This window comes from Haliaeetus leucocephalus, unplaced genomic scaffold, assembly GCF_000737465.1.
Source record: "Haliaeetus leucocephalus isolate CR32 unplaced genomic scaffold, Haliaeetus_leucocephalus-4.0 Scaffold339, whole genome shotgun sequence".
Lineage (NCBI taxonomy): Eukaryota > Metazoa > Chordata > Aves > Accipitriformes > Accipitridae > Haliaeetus > Haliaeetus leucocephalus.
In genome coordinates this window covers 20,846,278-20,867,370 of record NW_010972775.1, presented here as the reverse complement: position 1 = coordinate 20,867,370, position 21,093 = coordinate 20,846,278, and the positions used below count along the sequence as shown (strand labels likewise).

Here is a 21,093-nt window from a genome sequence, read left to right as displayed (position 1 = left end):
CAAGTATCTGTTAGACCAGGACAGTTGGGTATGTGCTAGCATGTTAACCCTAGGCTTTGGCACACTGGCAGATGCTATGGCGTGCCACAGAGATAGCACAGGGATGTTGCTTCACTGGTGTGGGTGTTTTATCAATAAATACTGAACTAATGTGAGTGCTGTTGTGCATGTCATTAGGCATGATGGGGTAAGCAGTAGTCTAGCAGATCTTTCCATGGCCTCCCTCTTTTGTAGAGGGGTAAAGGCAATGATGCTCTCTGCTCTTCATCGTGGCAGGAGGGTTCCCTCTCCTCTTAACAGGGCAGCAACTTCAGCCATTGCTTCACCCACAGAGAAGCACTGGGTCTGCCTCGCCAGGATTTCCAAACCGAGCCCTGGCTGGGGAGGGAGGAGGGAGAGGATGGAGATGGGCTCTGGGAGCCCGTGCCCTGCTGGGCACTGCCACAGCCTGGCTGGAGAGGAAGAGGAGGGTGGTTGCTTGTGGGGGACGAAGGACCCCGCTTGCAGCACTTTCCTTCCTCTCCCTGGCAGTGGTGGCAGGGCTGCCAGCAGCGAGCAGCACAGGTATGTCTTCCAGTCCTACTGATTGATTATTTTCAAGTGCCTGCTTAGTGGAGATGCTCCCGAGAGGCTGCCTGCATCTCTGCACTGACACCTTTTCAGCACAAGCTGCAGCTCTCTCTGCTGCTGTCCTTTTGATCAAGATCTAACAGCCTGGGCTGGTGACAATCCCGTCCCTGCTAGAGTGCCTGCCACTTCCAGCGGTGCCGGGGACCTCCCCATCCTCACCATGGCTGTTGCTGGCAGAGTCCCTGGGGACCATGTGCATCATTAGAGCCTTTTTCCTTTTCAAAATAAATCCCTGCCGTGTTGCCCTGAACCCTGTTGTGCTCCAGCAGCACTCCCTTGCCACGAGTCCCTTGTTTTGTCACTCCTTCCTTCCCAATCCCGCATCAAAGAGCTTTTCTCGTTGGGGAAGGAAACCTCCTCCTCAATGGTCGGCCACGGTCAGCCCCTTTGCATGGTGCTGGCGTCTGACCACTGCATCGCTGCTGGGTCACCATCCCTTCTGGCCCTGGAGCTGGCACTGCCGTGGGCATTGAGCTCAGCATCGAGAAGGCAGCAAGGCCGTAAGGGACCATTGCGTGGCCTTTGCAGGGGAAGGTGAGTGGTGGTGGAAATGCCACTTCCAGAGCAGGGCAGGGTTTTGCCAAACTCAGGGGGCTGAGCCCACACCTGAAAACCTGAATGCATATTTAGGAGTCAGAGCATAAATCAAAGACTGTGATTTTTTTTTTTAATTTATTTTTTATTGCCAAAATAGAGTGTTTTATAAATTCTGATTTCGTCTCAGCTCCTGTTTACTGACATTCTTGGGTGACCTTGGACAATTCATTTAATTTCTCTGTGTTTTGAAATATTGAAATCACTATATAATATGATGATAATATTGTATTGTTCTAAGCGTGAACATTTAGTATTGTGATTTAGAACAATAAATCTACATGGGTTTTAAAGGCACTCCGAGGTACTGAGGGGGAAGGTATTGTTTTTCAGATCTCTTGGGGTTAACCAGCCGGTCATATGAATTTATTGCGCATTCTGGTTCTCATCAAAAAATCTGCATTTTATGGCTTGCAGTGAAATGCGTTTAGTGAGAAAGTCAGCTCTTAAGTCACACTGACACGGTGATTTTTCTTGGATTTTGCCCATTTAGACACAACCTCTGAGTCGCCTTATGGCTCCGCGTTTAGCCCCTGTAGGAATGATTAACAAACGAGCTGCTCTGATCTGTGCTTGCCCTTGGACCGCTGCAAAATCCCAAACTAATGCCCTGACCTCAGCCCCTGAGCTGCTGTGAAAGGGTAATGCTAAAAAGTGCCAGAAGAAAAGAGTTTTTTTTCTTGGGGAAAAGCCCTTGTAGATGGATTTTGGTGGATCACTTCTCTTTGGCAAGCTTTTTGGACATCGGGAATTCCACGTACAGGAGTCAGCGTGGGATGGCCCCTACACCAAAGCGCGGCCCATGGCAGAGCTCAGCTCCCCAGCCCTCCCTGTGCCCCTCTCCTGCTCAGGGGCAGATGACCACCCAAAATATTTCTCTCTGCAGGTGTACAGAGCATTTTTGCCAGCAACAGCTGTTAGATTGTTGAAATTCCTTAAACACTGCTTGACCTCAGCATATCTGGAGTATAACCCAGCTCTGGTTGGAAAAGGGGAGAAGGCTAATGCAGAGATTATCAGTGTTCCTGTTTACTGTTGGAGAACTGAGAATATCTACTTTTTTCCCTCCTTTCCTGCTTCCAACAGATGAGAGTGAAGGCTGATGGGACCTTTGGCCCAGGGATAAGGCACTTTGTAGGGACTCAGGAGATGCTGGTTCAGCTGTGGTATACCTTACACAGGATGATGATTTTGTCCCCTGGTCTCCTCCTGTCTGGTGAAATGTGGGTTCTTTTGCTTGTCCTGTGCCTGTCTGGTCTCCAGAGTCCTTGTGCCAGGGCTTGATTTTATTATGGGTCTGTGCATCATCTTGTACAATGGGTTTCATTCTTGGTTGCTGCCCCTTGGTGCTACTGTAGTGCAAATAAATGATTAGCAATTGCATCGTGAGCAATGATTGTATCATGATTATATCAGAGCAATGGGATGCATCCTCTCCCTGCACCCAGTTACACCAGAGTGGGCCAGGACAGGGGTGCTGTAAAAGGCAGGGAAATGACCACCCTGTGGGCTGCAGTCATCAGAGGAGTTTCCTTGAGTTTCCTCTCAAAAAGATCCTCAGCAGGAGTCAGGGACTGGCACCTCCGTCGCTTTCTATGTCCCAGGACAGGACTTTTGGAGCAAATGACACCAGCAGCAAGAGAGAATGCTCACAGAGAGGCAGATTTAGGCACTGTGGACTGCATGGATTACTTTATGGCTTGAGATGCTGAAAGATAAAGGAACTCCTTCATTTATTTGCATTCCTGTCTGCGCAAGCTGTCCTGCAGCTTGTGTCCTCCCTATAAACCATGTTTTTCTGGCACTTCTGCTCTCTGCAGTTCACAGCGTGGTTCCTTCTTTGTGCTGCCCATATCTGGGTGTTAACCGGGCTGCTTTTGGCTGGGACAGTTGGCTGAGGGGTTTTCCCCAGGAATATTCAGTGCACACTTAAAACACATTCAGACAATGTGACTGTCACACAAACATTGTGCTCCTTTTGTTTCATGTACATCTCAATTTTATTGATGATTACACCAGCCACATCATTTGTACTTAGAGGATGCATGAAGCCCTTGGTGTTTCCATTAAACAAGAGAGGATCAGATGCCTTTTAACGATGATGCTGTCCTTGCAGGCTCCCACTCCACCGTTTACAAGGATCCCATGATTCTCGTTGGTCCAGAGAACCTCACACTGACGGTGCACCAGACCGCTGTGCTGGAGTGCATTGCAACAGGCAATCCCCGACCCATCGTCTCCTGGAGCCGCCTAGGTAAGCCCTGGCGGTGACCAGGATTTCCTCCTCCTCCTCTCTATAACTGTCACCTGGGAAATAGGTAGGTGCCACTGACCATTTTATGCAACAAGTGATTCACCCTTTCCCTTCCCACTGAAGTTGTAGGCTTGAAGTGCTTTGCATCCTCGTGTCTACACTTTGGTTTTTCTTTCTGCCAAGATCCTGTTATTATCTGTTAGAGAAATGGGTTGGTTAAACCTGCAGACATTTCATGAAAGGTGATAATTTTATCTTTCCTCGAGTGACAGCATCTTCTTCAGCTGCATCAAAACCACCACCATTGTTGGCCTAGAGAAGCAAAATCCTACACAAACACATCTTTTGCATAAAACAGACTTGAAAGAAACTCACTGCCTGTTCAGGGAGTTTTAAAAAAATTTTGAGGGGAAGAGAGTGTTTAAAGTAGCGTGTCTGAAGCTGTGAAAAAACAAACACTTGCTGCTGGGGTCCATGATATATTTTTAATCAGCATGGAAACCAGAGGCAGTGTCTGATGGCATCATACAAGCAAGGAAGGACAAAGTGCTATCTTTCTCCCAGTCTGAAAGCAAGGGTCATTTTAGGTTCTAACTTTGTGATAGAAGCTCAGAAACGATTTTGCTCGGAGCAACACTTCCATTGCCCTACAGAAATCTGTGCTGAGCAAAGAGCCAATGGCTTTTGTTTTATCTTCCGGAGCTTGTAACAACTGTGTGCACTGTGGGGTTGTGTTCAGTTAGTATTTCCCAAGCCCTTGTGGTCTGCGAGGTCACGTCATTTTGGGGATGCTAATCTCCCCGAGTCCCCCAAGGTGGCTGTGAAGCACAAACAGGGGTAATCCGGCCTCATGCAGCTGTGCTGGATGTGGGACTTCACCCCCATGACTCTCCAAGGGTCAGGGTCCAGCTGCCAGGGGACGAGGACACATCCAGCATCAATTGCACGATTTCTCCATGTTTGCCCTCCTGCTTGCATCCTCTGGTGGCTTGTAAAATCAGCTTGTGTCTGCCACTAGCTGGGTTTTTTTTTCCTCCAGAGCCATAACCGTCAGATTGATGCTGTTTTAAAAATTCCCCAGGTACGCTGTATCACTGTTTTGGTTCTCTTGGACACAAGGCGGCTCTACATTAGCGCTCCACTATAATAAACTACTTTATAATTGCCTTAATTATAAGTGCTTATTACCTTCTTCAAAACACTTGTCTCTATAGAGCAGTGCAATAATGAAGATGTAATAGCTTCATGTGATGTTTGTCTGGATGGTCTGAGCTCAGCATTGCCTTCCACCAAAAATAAATATCCTCTCCACACTGCTTTGCAGCACAGCAGCAGAATTAGAGATATTGAATGGGAAAGAGATGCCGTTATTTTCCCTCCCCTTCAGCAGGAATGTTTCCTGTCCAAAGCATCACAAGATCTTGTTTAGTATTACACCGATCTCAACAGCGATGTGGTGTACAGGCTCTCTGATGTGTTGGTGGGTTTGTCATCTCTTTGTAGCCATTTCGGAAGTGCTTTCATGTCTCCATGTCTGTGTGATCAGGAGAAGGGAGAGGGGTTTATGCTGGACAGGGAGGTCCTCTGAGCATCTGTCATCTGTAAATGTGGTTTCCTCCTGTGTAAAGGTGGTCTTCCTGAAGGTCCTCCTACAGAGCTGGTTTAGCTTAAATACCCAGTTAATTTACTCAACTTAGAAAAAAACCCCTTTATCCACTCCCAGAAATAAAAAAATCGTGGCCACAAAATCTTAGAGATGCAGCTGCTTTAGCAGTAGGCCTGACTTAATTTAAACAAAAAAAGTCAATTTTATGCGAACATCTTTCTTGCCTGGTCAAAATAAAGAAGAGTCGTGGCATTGCCGTGGTGCCGGCTCTTTGCACAGGGATGCTGCTGTTTTGGAGTGTCTGTCTGAACCCCATTGCTCACAGTTTTGATGTTGTGGCATTTCTTCTATCAGAAAGGAGCAAAAGAACAATTTTGCTTTCACAGCTTTCTGGCGCAGGGGAAAGCAAGCCATAAACAATATTTGCACTTTTTGCTTTGGCTTTGCTAAAGCCTCGGTGGTTTTCAGTGGGAAAGGCATCTATATTTTGCTTGAAGGAAATCATTCAAATTCTGGGCCAGTTTTTGAGTGTCACACAATCAATTTTGAATTTCATTTCCTTGGGAATATGTTGTAGCCCCTGACCAAAAACAGAATTCCTGTGTCTCACCGTGCATGAAATGTCAACATTCATTAGAGAGCAGGCTCTGAGAGAAATGTAAAATCATTAAGGGTTTGTTCAGGGAAGATAGGGCTTTTCCTTTCAGAGCTACGCACTTCAGGCTTGGACCTGTATGTGTGCACAAATGAATATCCTGGGCACTTACTGCAAAGCCTTTTGAATGAATGACGATTTTAATGTATCCTTACCCTTTAACTGACAGGCCACTGAGCTGGCCTCCATAAAAGGTACCAAGGCAGAATAATAAACTATTTAGAGAGATACAGAAAAGTGAGGCGAGAAAGAAAAGACAGTGATTATCTGATAGCATTATACAGAAGTTGTCAGAAAGGATCGCACAATGGGAAGGAAATTACTAAAGAGGGAGCCATTCAAGAAGTAAACTATACAACAATTGTAGGAGCCAATTAATTGGTAACTTATTGGACACAGAAGCTTGCAATAGGTGGCTGACTGGTTGACAGGAGCACCGTTCCTGTAAGTGTTTAGAAATAATAGAGTAAATTTCACCACTTCACATACTGAATAGTCAACTGTTGCAATGTACTCTAAATATGCTAATCCACAGTGCCCAGTGTCCGCCAGAGCAGGAGACCCATGTGTCTAAAAAGTGGAAGGCTACTATGGCACAATACAAAGAATTCACAAAAGACCTAAATGATCAACATTAGAAAGTTGTTACTTTCTTTCTACTTGCTACTTATAAAAGAAAGGCGTTCGTGTTGTTGCATATTCATATCGCCTGGCACGTTTTAACAGGTCTCCGTAATTGGTGCTGGTGTGCCAATCACTTGGTTAGCAGGCGGGAATGGACTCCAGAAAGCATCACATACACCTTGGAAAAATAAATAATGCGGGTCCCAAACCACAGGCATCTTTCATCCAGACTTCACCCCAATGGGGAACCTGGAAGCCTCTACTTGTCCATAGCCGGAGTATCTTTTGGGAGCATCTCCCATTTGGAGAACAGTCTCCTTTATTAATGGGTTGCCTGGCTGCTCTTAACAACCAGCTGAACCTCCCCCTTCTGCCCTCATCAACTGAGGATCGACAGAGAGAATCTGTCAGACATTTCCACCCAGACTGGCTTGTTTTCAGCCCTCAAATTTTCTGCTTTTGACTTCGTAAAAGGAAGTAGAAGGTCACGTTAAATGAGCAGCGGTTTCAAGCCTGTGTGGGTCCTGAGAGCTTTGGGAACTGAGCAACAGTGTTAGCTTTTGCAGTCTTTCAGATCTCCTCCATGGAGAGATGACTTTGTGATGGCAAGTGATGCCAGGAAGGTGGGTTTTCAGGGTTTGGATCCGTTGATCCAAGCCACTCTTCAGGTCTCTGTGTAAGGGAAACAGGGTTAAAATAGATAGCAACCTTTGCAAAGCAGGTGTGAGACATCAGTCCCCCTGCACAGCACTTCTGCAAAGTGCTGAGCTTTCAGGATGCAAGGAATTTCTTGTGTAAATACTCTGTATTATTTATATGTGTTGTCAGTGTTACTAAGTTGGACTTGATATTAGCTGAAGACCTTCTAACTGAACACAGAATGGCTCAGGTTGAGTGAGGCACAATACAGTAAGAAGGATGGAGCAGGCTGGGAAAGTAGATATATTTCTCTAGAAGCCCTTTTTGGTGCTTTTTGGAAGGGATGAATAAGAGGCATATAGGATGATCTGGCACAGTGATCTTTGCTGGCTGTTAGAGGTGGCCACAGTCTCTGAAACAAATGGCAGATCTCCTGAGGTTTCTGAGCTGGAGAGCTTTGTTCTTCAGGGAAATGAAGGATGCTTGGTTGACAGGAGATGTTTCTTTAGACCACCACACCTCTAATTAATAGTTGCAGCTAGTGAGATAACTGAGGACGTATCGATGCTGGTATTTGGACCCAGCTGCAGGCTGGGTCTTTGCATGCTTAAATTATGTAGCATGTTATAAATAATATAGTAAAACTACTGACATTCAAGTCACATTTCTGTGGTATTTCTTAAGGCAATGATGTGATGAAGCATCCAGGTATGGCCACTTTGCATCTTCACTGGTCCCATCCCTCCCTCGAGAGAGAGATATTTGATTTTTACGCCTGTTGTAAATATGGACTTCCAAAAGGTCTAATTTAAAAGATGAAATCAAGTTCAATTTGAATTTAATTCAGACCTCTTTACACTTCAGTTCAAATGATGTTTGAAAGGAATGGTTCCTTCTTATTGCTCATTAAATGTGGGACAGGTCATGTTTTACTGTCCTTTTTATGGCTGAGCCATTTACCGCTGCAGTGGCTTGGCCGGCTATGTGATCATTTAATCATTTAATGACATTGTTTTTCTCTCTCTGAAAGACCTGAGCATTTTTCTTCGCAATGCAAATAATGAAGTGGTCTGGCATTGCCTGCCTAATGAAGCAAGGAAACCTTTAAGTTTAAAAATTTCCTGAAAAACAATATATAAAGAGCATAGCTGGAGATATGTTTGTGAAGTGCTTTGTAGCTTTCAGTCCATGTTTTGCCAGTGTTTCCTAGCAGGATGCTGCCGTTAATCTGAAATGAGATCCCTCACTTCTATGGCCCAGGCTTGAGAGCTGATGAATGTGCGCTGCTTTCACTAATGCTGCCAGAGACACTTGGTCTCCGTCCCATCACGTGCCTTTCCATGGGGATCCAAGCACGTGCTGAGCAGCAGGTTGCAAAGTGGCTTTTCTGGGTTGATGGTTATTTTGTCCCTCTCCTTGAATGCTGCTTTGCCTTCACGTTTTTCCAATCTATCCCAGAACCTGTTTGTTATGAATGGCCCAAATCCTCATAATATTCTTTATTATGCAAAGCATGATATTACAGCTAAAGCATACGATTGCAAGATAACTTTTAACTAGCCCTGCATGCCTGTCTGTGTTGAAGCATGAAGCCTGCCCAAGGTCAGGGATGAGCCAGGTCTCTGTCAGGGGCTGTGTTGTTGTAAAGCAGAGGCTATGAAGGAAATCCTTGGGGATAATGGGGTGTCTCAGGGTGACTGCAGCAACCGCATGGCAACTTGTGTTTCCCTCTGTGCTTTTCATGAAGGTTTCCTATTGCTGGATTACACCAGAAGCAGCCACTGAAGTGGTTCTGTGCTGTAAATATTGGTAACCAGCCTGAGTCTGAGGTCCTTCAGCACTAAATGTCCTTGGAAACTGTTCTGCCCACTGGATGATGATACATTTTAAAGCAGGTTGAACAGCTATCACCTAGCATCTCTCAGGAGGTGGCCTACAGGAGTGGAGACCAGCTAGAGCATCTCAGATCTTTCCCCATGACCCACTGCTTCCTACAGAGCAGTTCTGGTTTTATTTGGCTTCTTCCATTTCCTTAGCAAGATTATGGCACAGACCAATATAGCTCCAAGGAGGAATTTTTCAGATTAATTTTTCCTTTTACTAGCCACAACTCTGAAGCACAAGACACAGGATCTTCTGCTGTTGCGGAGCACACATGTATGGAGGGCTTGTGGCATGGTCAGGTGGGGAGATCACCAGGGCTGGTGCTTGCTTATCCCATTTCTGTATGTTCTTTAGCCTTCTCCATGAGCAAAGGCAAGAGAGAAACTGGATTGCCATTTCCCATCTGATGAAGTGTGCTCCTTTAACTGCTCCTCCAGTAAAACTACACCCCTGCCTTGCCCCTCTGCTCAGACACCCTGACACATGCTAGGACTGATTTAGAGCTGCCTTTGTCAGACAGTGTCTTAGAACACAAACCAATGAAACAATAAAAAGCAATAGCCTGATACTAATGAAACACATTGTAATTAGAGCTGGCTGGGAATTTTCCAGTGAAAACAGGCTTTGTTGGAAAAAGGTGAATTCACTGATACTGAACAATTTCACATTAAGCGCTTCAATTTTGAAGACCTTGTGCTGGAGCCCAGGCATGGTTTTTTGGAAACTTTGCTGCTCTCCAGCCAGCCTGCCTCAGACCCAGCACTCAGGATGGAGGCAGCCCTTTCCAGTTGCTCTTCCAAGCCAGAGCAGCTGAGCAGATCCAACCACCAGCTCAGAGTTTGGCTCCTTGGCCCTGAACTCTTGTGTGTTCAAAAGCTAAGGAATCGAAAATCCAGTGTTCACCTAGTTTCCAAAGCCGCAAAAATCCATCAAGGGTTAGAAGGCAAAAAGGCATAACTTCTGGCTCAGGAAATCACCAAGTCATAAATTGCTGCATCAGGGAAGTACTGCTGTAGGTTGGCTAGTCTCCTCCCCAGAGCACCTCTGTTTGGAGCAGGCTGTTGAGCTGGTTGCATCCCTGATCAGTTAAATGTAAGAAGCTGATATGATTTAACTCAGTTTACTGTTCTGTTGAAAAGTGTTCTGGGTGCTTCATCTTGATCTGAACGGGTAGCTGAAAGCTTTCACATCTCCTGTGATGATGCCTTGGTTTTCCAAGCAGCACAAAGTGTGGGTTTGGGCAAACACCTGAGGATCCTGGTTTTCTCCAGAAGGCAGTTCTGCTAAGAGCATCAGCTAAACCCCACTGACTTTACTTGGCAAATCCCAGTAACAGAGCATGGCACCACTCCATAAGTGCTTAGATTGGACCTCACCGTGGACCTCACTCAAAGGTCCAGCATGTCACTCTTACTCTTTTCCCTTTCTTTCAGATGGCCGACCAATTGGCGTGGAGGGGATCCAGGTGCTGGGGACAGGAAATCTCATGATCTCAGACCTCACCGTGCAGCATTCTGGCATCTATGTGTGCGCCGCGAACAAACCCGGCACTCGGGTGCGAAGGACTGCGCAGGGCAGGCTCGTTGTACAAGGTGAGCAAACCCGGGCCTTGGGGAGTGGTGAAGCCCACTTCGCTGTGCCCTCTGCACAGGCCCTACATGTCACCTGGGCGCTGTGATGGGTTGGGCAGATGCTGACTTTGCTTCTCTGATGCTATCAGACAAAGGACTTCTTCTCTAGACACATGGTTTTCCAGGTGGGTGTATGTCTCTGTGTCCCACACAGATGAGTGGCAACCAGGTATCAATCAACTGAGGCCTCAGCTGCACGGGTTGCAATGGTTTCCCACCCCATCACAGGCATTTATCTGGCTTAACAGACACCAGTTGTTACTTGTTATCTTACTTGTACATCTCAGCAGAAAGCCTGGGCTGAATTAATCAGCCAAATTCATCTCTCACCTCTGCATGGTCCTTAGTGATATGGGGACATGGGCACTGCTCTTGTATTGGATCCTTCTGCATGGTAGATATCGCTCCTGCAGTGATATCCAGGAGTGGCTATCACTCACAGAGTATTGCTCTCCAACTGAAATGGCACCAGTAAGTCTAAAACCATTTCCAAAAAGTCAGTGAGAATGTTTTCTTTAGCAGTCAACACTGTATCTGAGCCCCTTGCCATGACATGAGTAAAGCACCGTTTGGGGGCCGTGCCCCAGAGATGCAGGTTGCTCCCCTTCCCCACAGCAACTGTCCTGAAATGCCACTTGTAAAGGGTGATTCAGACCAGAGTAGGGGTCAGCACTCAAGAAACCAAACAAGTCCCCTCCACATGCTCCGTGCGACCAGTCTCCATGTGAGGGGAGCCAGGCAAGTATTTCAGAAGGCAAGCCCAGCTGGCAGTGTGCTCTGAATGGCAGTAATCCGCCCCTGATTACAGGCACTCACCTCCTCTTCAAGCTAGTCCACTTAAAGCACCTCACGCTCTCATCAGTTCACTCATTAACCATTGACTGATGATATCCTGAATCTAAAATTATACACCTCCTGCCGGAGCGAGCTAATTGAACCTTTCATGCTGGTGATGGGGAAAGTGCCCTGCTCCAACCTTGATGCTCACCTGACAGGTCCCGGGAGTCACTGGCGGTGATCTGGCACCACACCGCTTGTGCAGCAGCCATGGTCCCTGGGTGCTGGCATCCCTTTTCCCCTTTGCCTTGGGAGCAGCAAGGAGCAATGTAGAAAGGGTGCTTATACAGGGCTGCTCATGCCTCCTGAGTCCCAGGTGCTGATCAGACATGAGAGGAGGTGAAAACTCACTGTTTCTTTTGCCGTTGGATTTCTGGGTGAGCAATGCAACGAAGGGGCCTCCCAGCTGACTGGGGATGGGCACACCTATAAGTCCCCTTATTAAGAAACACCAACACAGGCATTAAGAACAACCTTACTGTACTGACACAAGTCCTTTAGAGCTGCTGCAGGACAGCTCTGCGTGTGGTACATGTAGCAGAGGTCTACTAAACCCAAATGCCAAGCTGATGTCCAGGAGGCAGGCAGGCAGGCCTGAAAGAAATTACTTGGAAAATCTATGAAGTTGTAAAAATAGAGCTATTGAATACTGTTGACTGCTCCTGTTAGCAATTGGATGAGAGGGGGAAAGGTAGCACAACTTCTCGTTGCTACAGATCAGCAGTTTTCAGTCTCTTCGGAGATTTGAACATTCGCTCCTGAGCAGCTGATCTAGTGCTGGAGTTCATCTGGGGTAGAATTACTGTGGATTTTCACCCAGGGAACCAAGATGAGAATTTGTCCCTAAAATGGTAGTCACAGGGCCATTGGAGCCCAGCCTCGCTGTGGAATGCTTCTGCATTTAGCATTAGCAGAGAAGTTGGCAGTGGTATGGAGGAGCGTGGCCACTGCATCCTTGGTGTAGCCCTTAGATATGAGCTGCAGCATCCAGGACCCCAACTGGTGTTGCCCATCCATAAAATGCTTCATGTTTTTCAGGGGGCTGCCATTTCCCACGGAAGGTAATGGCAGACCCTGGCCAGGCAGCTGGGCTCATCTCAGGTTTGTTCAGTCTCCCTCTGGAAGCAGCTTTTCCTTCCTCTGAATCTCATTTTGCCTAAATTTTCCAGCTGAGAGGTACAAATAATTGCTGTTCAGGTTTGGGAAGAAAACAGCAATAATGACTGACATGGGAGACTGTGGGTTTTATCTTTGTCAATATGTCAGGGATGCAAATTACATCCGTAAAGAGAATAAAAGCAAAGAGCAGGCTATCAAAAGCCTGGTTGGAGAGGAAGTTAGCACAGGGCTAGGACAATACAGCATCCTCAAAGCACGCCAGGCCAGGTACTTGCTGCCTTTATGCAGGGGCCCTTGAAGTGCCTGGAGGCACAAATTAACTTGCCCCACGTCTTTTGAAGGAGGCTCAGTTTTATAGGTGGGAAACTGGGGGAGAAAGGGCGATGTTTCCTGTTGTAAGGCCAGGAGTTAGCGGGAGGCTGGGACAGAGACCACGTCCTCCCTCCTGCTGCCAGCGGTGGTCCTCGTCGCCATCCCAGCAGCCACATGGGCAGAGGTGTCCCAGCACAGGGCTCTGCTTTTGCTCTGGCAGTAATGTCCTTTCCCATTGCAGGCTCTCCTTCAGATCATCTAATGCCATCTTATTATCTTCCTGGGAATTCCTCCTCCCTTCAGAGGAGAAGGCATCAATCCCCCGCTCCCTCCCTTCCTGCCCTCCCCTGGCCATTTAGGCTCCTTTGATCTCTTTTGTAAGGTTCTCACACAAGAAAGTTTCCATTTTCTCTTCAGATCCCGACACAGCCATTTGAATATTGCTTTGTGCCGGGCTGCAAATGAAAGTCTCACGGGGGGAGTTGTCGAAGGGCCGAATGCGTCGCTGGCTGAAACGGAGGGTGTGCGTGCGTGTGGTGCAAGGGAAGAGCAGGCTTCGGTGGCAAGGAAAAAAGAAAAAATCAAAGCGCTTTCTCTCTACCTCCTGTGCAATCTTTTGTGCTTTATTATGTGTTTGGTGTCATAACAAACTGATGGGCTGTGAATGGCCAGATGGTCACCAGTGTTCTCCACTCCACGCTTCATTTCCTCCTGAAAGCTATGCAGAAAAATGAGATCCCATCTCATAAATGAGTGCCCATCTTAAGGACATGTTTTTGAAGGCTCTGCTGACAATGACTGCCTTGTTCGCCTTGTTTTCTGCCAGCAGAACTGGGCAGCGCTTTTTGGTCCAGCAGATCCGGGCACCGCTGCGTTTCCTGATGTTTCTTCCATCATTCTTGCTCGCCGGCATTGCAAACCTTGGCTGTGATGTTGAATTCATCAGCAGATGTATTGCAGTTGCTGTGTTTTAGGCTTGGCTCTGTGGTACTTGGTTTGTCCTCGAGTTTAGCCCTAAACTCATGCTGCAAAAACAGCTTCAGTACATGCTGCATGGGTCAGTGTGCCCCATGGAGCAATTCCCTTCCTGCCTATGTTTTCCTTCTCAAGAAAAGCCACCACACAGGGACAGGTGGGTGCTTGGATCTCATCCATTGGGATGCTGGAGTGAGCTGGGGTGCCTGAGCCCTCTGGAGCATCCTCCCAGGAGCATGCCAGTAGGTGACATAGGAACACGTCCCACTGCTGCAGAGCTCCAGCCTGCACCTTGCCAGGACAAGAAGTTCATGATACCTACTGAAGGCTGATGGACAGCCTCCATGATGGCCTCCTTGAGTGGTCTCTGCCTGTTTCCTAGCGGACACAGTCATGGGTTCCATCTTTGGCCCCAGCAATCCCACCAGCTCTACAACTTGACTATTTAAGTTACTTATGTAAGCATCTGGGCATCCTCTGTAGTCAACGGAGAGAAGCCAAGTGGGCAGCAGTTCTTTTTCTTAAATCTCCTGTCATCCGATGCTGTGCTTGACTGACTTCCCTGTTGATCTGTCTTCTCCTTTATACCCTTATTGTAGGTTCTGGTAGCCTAATTTATGAGGTTTTGTTGTTTCCATGTTATTCTTCCTTCTCCTCACCCCAGCCTCCCTCCCTCACCCTGCCACTCTGGCTACTTGAGAATTAATGTCAGCTTCGTACTGAGGTGCAAAGGGCAAGGATTCGTCTGGCACCGGTGCATCAGCTGTCAGTGCTCCCTGATCCTTAGGACAGCCTTTCTGAGTGAGCTGTCGGGTGCTGCAATAAGCACTGCACTGGAAACTCATGGCAAGGGCAGCAAAGCTCGCTGTTATCTTGCGGGACACACTGGTGGCTGATCACTGCTGAGATGAGATGTCCCTAAAGAGATGGAGCCTGTCCAGGTCTCTTACAACCCACTGTTACGGTGCATCTTCATGCTATCACAGTTTGTTGAACACAGTAAAAGCTATTGAAGCTCTTCATTAATGATTCTGAGAGTGGTATTAAGCATTATTGCTTTTTGATACCAATGTCACGCCTTTAAATATTCATTAAAACTGCATGATCCCCTCCCTCCCATTAAGTCCTGAATAATCAATGCTCTGGTTTCTTCATACTCCACAAACCAGGGCTGGATCCTGCCAACTCCTCCTTGCCAGGTTTGAATCCTCTGCTCTTAACAGTGATCTTCATTAATATCTTCGTTGAGATCTTCTTCACGGAGGACTGAGAACTGCTTCCTCTTGCTGCCTGCGTTGGCCTTTTGGCATGTAGTGTGGAAGGGGGAGAGGCGTTCAGGCCACTGTGCCTCCTTGCAGGGTGAGATGAGCACTGACAAGATGCTCTATTAATTATGAATGACAAGGGGAGTAGAGGGCTGGCAGCAGGCAGGGCTTGGCTGAAGGCAGGGCTTTGCTTCTGCTCCTTTTCCACCAGGCTAGAGGTGGCAAACTCTCAGTTCCTGTCAAAATCATTTGAAAAGGCAGGGAGAGGACCTGGGAGGAGGAGAGCAGACGTTCTTCTGCCCAGGAAAGGAGCCATTCGCCCCGAGACCATGCACCAGCAGCCATCTCAGGGTACCCTGCCTGGGGACGCTGGTACGAATACCGAGTCGGGTACACCCTGGTCCAGGGTAGCAGAGGGGCATCTCCTTGCAACGATGTCTGTCCCCATGTTAAGACCCTGGTGGCACCTGGACCATGTCCTTCCTCTGATGCTGTTGGAAGCTGGTGATGGGGACAGGAGGAGCAGGAACAGCGGAAGGGCATCCCATGTCTTGCAGCAAGGGATACCACCGAGCAGGGACAGCTCGACATAGTGGAGGTGGAAGCCGTTCAAAGGAGTGGCCGCCAGCTCCCCAGAGAGTTTAAGCAAGTTAAACAGGGGCTGGGGTTTTGATCTGGTTGTGTTTAGCAAGACAGCGAAGAGGAGGGACGGCGGAGGGGAGCAGGGACCCAAGGAACCCGAGGGGCCGCGGTCCTGAATAGCATCACTGGCACCGAGCCAGCGGCCGCAGCTGCACGTTTGTTACCCCCGAGTCACACGCGACACTGCTCCAATTACTCCCTCTTGACACGGGCTAATAAGGAAGGATAAGGAGAGCCGGCAATTCCAGAAGGGTTATGCCGGATGCTTCTTTCCATATTTAAACTTTGTTTCTGCTGGAACAAATGACGGGTTTGAGATTTGGTGAAGTAGGGGGGAGGCAGAGGCAAAGAGCCAAGCGGCAGGATCTTTAATGAAGCTGCAGCGAGGAACTGGAAGATGGCCGTGCCCTTCCTTGGCATTGTGGGTTTGCACCTGCGAGTATTGCGGGTGCAACTTGTGAGCCCAGATGAAAGCAGGGAGGTGCACAGCCACTTGCAAAATAATTGCTCCTGCAAAACTGCGCCAGCACAAAGCGGGGGGCAGGAGGTTAAGGAAGTCTTGAAAATCAAGTCTCTAATGCTCTCACTGTATGCCACAAAGGGACCATTCACTGCAGGGAAGAGGGGTTTTTTCCCCCTGTTTATCCATGCTTCCAATTTTTATTGAACACATCCTGAATTTTATTTAAATTTATAAGTCAAGAGGGGGAAAAATGTAGGAGGGAAATAAAAGGACAAGGGATCGATTGGCACCTGGGGAAGTTTAGCAGGAGGTTCTGGAAATATGTGTCCATTAGGTTGCTGAAATCGGGTTCATTAGTAGGCCTGAGTGCCGATAGAAGTGGCCTGACAATAAACTCTGCCGGCAGATACCTCCTGCCGCTAACATAAGTCAGACCTGCCATGCACCACTTCCCTTTGATTATTAAAAATGAAAGAGGGGGCTCCTTCGAGGTAGACAGGCTCTTCAGTGAATTTCTGTGTCTTTCTGCTTGCAGGACTTCTAATGTGCGTGACTTCGCTCTTACACACAAGCCCCTTTGGCTGCAGTTTGGCCTTGTTACAGAGCAGCGATGCTCTTCCCCTGCATGCACGCAGCTGGGGAAGAGCTTTATCACCCCGTGCTCCTGCAGCAAACCCTGAGGGGTATTTTTGGCCATGAACCACAAAGCTCAGCTCTTAAATAACTGCTCCTGCCTGCAGCCTGGCCACCCCTCAACACAGTTTGCTGGATCAGTTTGCTCCCTTCTCCCATCCCAGCATCTCTCCTGGTGGCAGAGCCCACCAACCCCATGCTTGGAAAATGCCAGCGAGTGGCACTGAGCATGTCTCCCTGGATAATCTTGCTTTTGTCGGAAAAATTTAACACCAGCCATCCATTATGTGATGCTAGTCGGTAAATTCATTACAGGCCCATGCTTCTCATCAGTTTGTCTTCATTGCGGCTGCTGCTGGTTCCACCTGATTTTAGGTTTCAGCACCAACATGGAGTATATTTATCACTTTGCCCTTTGAAGCGTAACTACTTGAATAAACTCACCTATTTGGCAGTGTCTTTCAGGCCCTGCTTTCTGTAGGCTGATACGCTGGTTTATTCTGATAAATTATTTTAAATCTATTTTGAATTGGTGGAAGAGGGGAAATCACTTTCCATTTAAAAATGTTATTGTTAAAGGTCAAAACATTTGGTTACGAGGTGAGCAGCAGATCCAGGCGTGGTGGAGTCTTCTGCCAGGCTTGGCAGGACCCCAAGGGTCCCAGGCTGCAGATCTGGGGTAGAAAAGGCTTCCCGGTCTATTGCTACCGTGAGAGTCTGCAGCAGATCTGATATTTACTGGGGAAAGAACAACCTGACGGATTGCTGTATGCACATCCATACATTTCTTTCCCTTTTCAAGCAGTTTGCTAATGTCATATGGGTCCTTTGGGCAAAGCCAGGGCGTTGCTCTAGCTCTGGCATTGATGAAACAGCAGATCTCCACAACCGCAAATACTATAATTGCTGCATGTAGTTGAAGTCTTCCTTCCTCATCACTCTTCATACTGTCAATATGTGCTGATTTTTGCAACCCTCCATAGTAAAGGGCTTGTTTCTGACAAGGTGATGGCCCTGCATGGTGCCACACGCTATGAAGGGTTACACACGCTTTCAGTTTTACATGTGTGCAAACAACTGGAGACTGCTGACCTTCCAGCCTGTTCCCCTTAAAGGCAGGATGCATTTTTAAATAACCTTTGTTATTTTGCAGCATTGGGGTTGCTTTCAGTGGGAGACTGGGGAGAGGTGGTTGGGCTTAGACCCTGTTGCTGTTTGCCTGAACCCTGCAGGACTCACCTTGGCTCTCCATACAGCACTGAGATGACCTTCAGGTGCCTTGTATGAAGCCGTGACTGCTAGGACGGGCAACCAAATTGCAGCATTGCATTGATTACGGACACACCATCCAAACCATAGTTATCTGCTGCCTATGCTGTGAGTTGGCCAAGTATTCCATGTTTCCAGACAGACGAAGTTTATTGAAGCCCAAGCTACGAGGTTGCTCTTCATACCAAGATGAAGTGGCATCATCATGACTTTTCTCATCCTGCTTCTCCTTCCTCCTTGCAGCCCCCGCAGAGTTTGTGCAGCATCCCCAGTCCATTTCCAGGCCCGTGGGGACTACCGCCATCTTCACGTGTGTGGCCCAAGGGGAACCCCCCCCCCAGATCACGTGGTTGAGGAATGGGCAGATCCTGGAGACCAGTGACCACATTAAGCTGAAAAATAACAACAGGTAAGTCCTCGTGCACTGGCCGCTGGCACTGCAGCGCGGGGTGGAGGGCAGTGTGAGACACACAGCTGGGTTGTGCCATTTCCCCAGCGTCAGTCTGGAAGATTGACATCGCCTACCTGATGGTCCAGAAATAACTCTCCCTGCAGGTGTAATTCTGGGGCAAAGAGCAAGTTAGCTCGCGCAGGCTTCAGCTTTTGCGCAGATAGCAGATTTGAGGCAGATGGGTGTGGTAAATTTTGGACCAGCTGATGAAGGCTGGCAGAGAGCAGTGGGGTCTGCAGCACGTCCTTGTGAGCCGTGTAAGCCCTGCTTTTGCTGTAGCACCATTGCACTGGGCAATGGCTAACGTGCTCGAGGCCAAGAGGGGCATGAGTGATCCTGAGAGACTGCAGCCCTGCTGCTTGAGCACCTTGAGAAGGGAGTGCTTTAGAGCTGGCTCGGCTTCAGCAGGTGAGGTGGGTTGCTGTCACGCATCCCTCAGACTGATGCAGTGCTCCCTCAATCTGCTTTTGAGGGAGGCTGAATTAAAAGCCATTATTTTGAACTATCTGGACTCCAGTGGGAAGGGAAGTGAGAGAGATCCTGGCTTGCTTTCCACATTAGCAAAGAGCTAAAGTGAAGATGGTAATGTTCAGAAGCGGATATGTGGATTCGGCTTGGGCTTTGATAAACTAAAACACTGCTCCAGTCCTACTAGTTGCACTTTGTAGGCTTACATTTCAGCGCTTCGTGCTGTATTGTGCCAGGACATCAGCATTACACTTTGATGATGCAGGAACCCAGCAAAAGTTTGTCTTCAGTCCTGATCATCAGCTGGGTATTTCTGGAAAGACTAAACGTTATCCCTGGAGTTGGCAGGGACCACACTCACTCTGCAGTGGAGGAACCATGCTTTAACCCCTGACCATTGACCTGCCTGGGTGTGCAAATGCAAATACATTTGAAATAATATTTGCGTGGAAGCTGATTTTCACTAAACTTCAGCCTTTTATCTCACTGGGGGAGAGTGTTTTCTCTGAGTACTAAATGACTGCATTTTTGTGCGAGGGGATGGGGATGTTTGTACTGAGGAAATGATATGGTAGGATGCACTTAGTGGGAAAATTACAAGTTGACAACATAGTTTCTATGGAAATAACATGGAACAGTATACTGAAAAATAATACGACCTGTGTCGTACACCTAAATTATTGGTAGAGATTTGTACTCTGTGGTGTCATATAGCTGCTATCTGTACTAACAAATGCGTCTCATGATTGCAACTACCCAACATTGCTGGAGGGTCCAGACCTTCAGTTTAGACTGTTGGGAAGTGCTGTGTGGGCACCATGGCTTGTTCCTCAGGAGATAACAGCAGTTTTATTTTTCTAAGTTTCTCTATAATATGGCTTTTTGTTTTGAGGTTGGAGGCTTTTTTAAAGCTTTGTTATGTGGAGAAGGGAAGGATGTGAGTTGCAAGAAGGATAAGGTGTGAGTTGTAATAAAATCAATCAGTGGAGGTTTTTTCTGAGCTGGAAGTTTTTAGAGCTTCAGGGAACTTTGTGTGTGCACATAGAGACGCCACTCAATCCAGGCTCATGGTCTTCTAGTTCATTGCATGGGTTTCTGAGGCATGTCTGCCCTTACGATATGAACAGAGCAGAAATGGGAGAAGGGAAATTAATGCATCCCCTTTTATTGACCAGGAAGCAAAGTCAGAAGTGACCAAACACTTTACAAATGGTCATTAAATCCATGACAAAACTCACACTGAGTCCAGCTCTGCATCTCGCGCAGATGTCTTGCCTGTGAAATCATTCCTCTTCACTGTTTGAGGAAGGTAAAAGTAGGGTCTTTGGTCATGGTCATGTCTTCTGGCCAGGTTCCTGTGGCTGGAGCTGCACTACACGTGCATGTGAACTGCGACTTGGCGAACATAGCTGTAATCGTTTTCTTATGGCAATCATTTAAGGCAATTTAGCGTCAGCCTTTTCCACTGCGAGTTAAATGATCAGATTACATTGCATCTGGCACAGGCTGGAAGAGCTCAGCCAGTTACTGGGGCTCAGCTGACACGTGGCATCTTCTCAAGCTATAGTAACGTGATTGTAAAGCTGAGCCCTAAGGCCATCGTACTCGATGATGTTGAACTTTTGGCTTTTTTTGCGCTAGTCTTGGTCTACTCTGACCCCCAACTTCAGGCAAGTGGCCATGCCTGGTGGTTTGCAAAGCTATCAGTCTGAAAAATGCCCTTGCTGGTACAGCAGGGCTGGGTGCTCCATGAATTGGAGGAAACAGATCAACGGCTGTTTTTTTTCCTGAGCTTTTCCAAGGTGTCCTTTGTTTCATTCTCATGGGCATGACTAAGTGCTGTAAGCCATTTAGTTCCAGGCAGAATCAGTCTGTGATTATGCCTTGGATTTATCAGTCTATTGCACTTGGAAAATATTTGTCTGTGTAACGATGGATCTTGAATCTACTAGTAATGAAGCTACTAAACTGCACTATGAGCTTTTTAATTAGATTACATGGTTTCCTAGAAAATTCATTTGGATTAAACTCTGCTTAATATGGCAATAAAGGTCTGACTGCCCCCAAAGGGTTTTTTAGAAAAAAGAGTAAATCATCCCAAATCATATCATGTGCTAATTGATTGCAAAATGTATCATTATG

The 21,093-nt window shown here is 47.4% G+C and overlaps 1 protein-coding gene across 1 annotated transcript in view; it reads left to right on the top strand.

Moving 5' to 3' along the window:
• Positions 1 to 21,093, top strand: part of IGDCC3 (immunoglobulin superfamily, DCC subclass, member 3) — a 114,102-nt gene that overhangs the window by 76,333 nt on the left and 16,676 nt on the right. Inside the window, exons 5-7 of the mRNA XM_010572313.1 lie at positions 3,341 to 3,478; positions 10,320 to 10,478; positions 18,276 to 18,441. Coding sequence (XP_010570615.1) covers positions 3,341 to 3,478; positions 10,320 to 10,478; positions 18,276 to 18,441 — 463 coding nt within the window. The remainder of the gene's footprint in view (positions 1 to 3,340; positions 3,479 to 10,319; positions 10,479 to 18,275; positions 18,442 to 21,093) is intronic.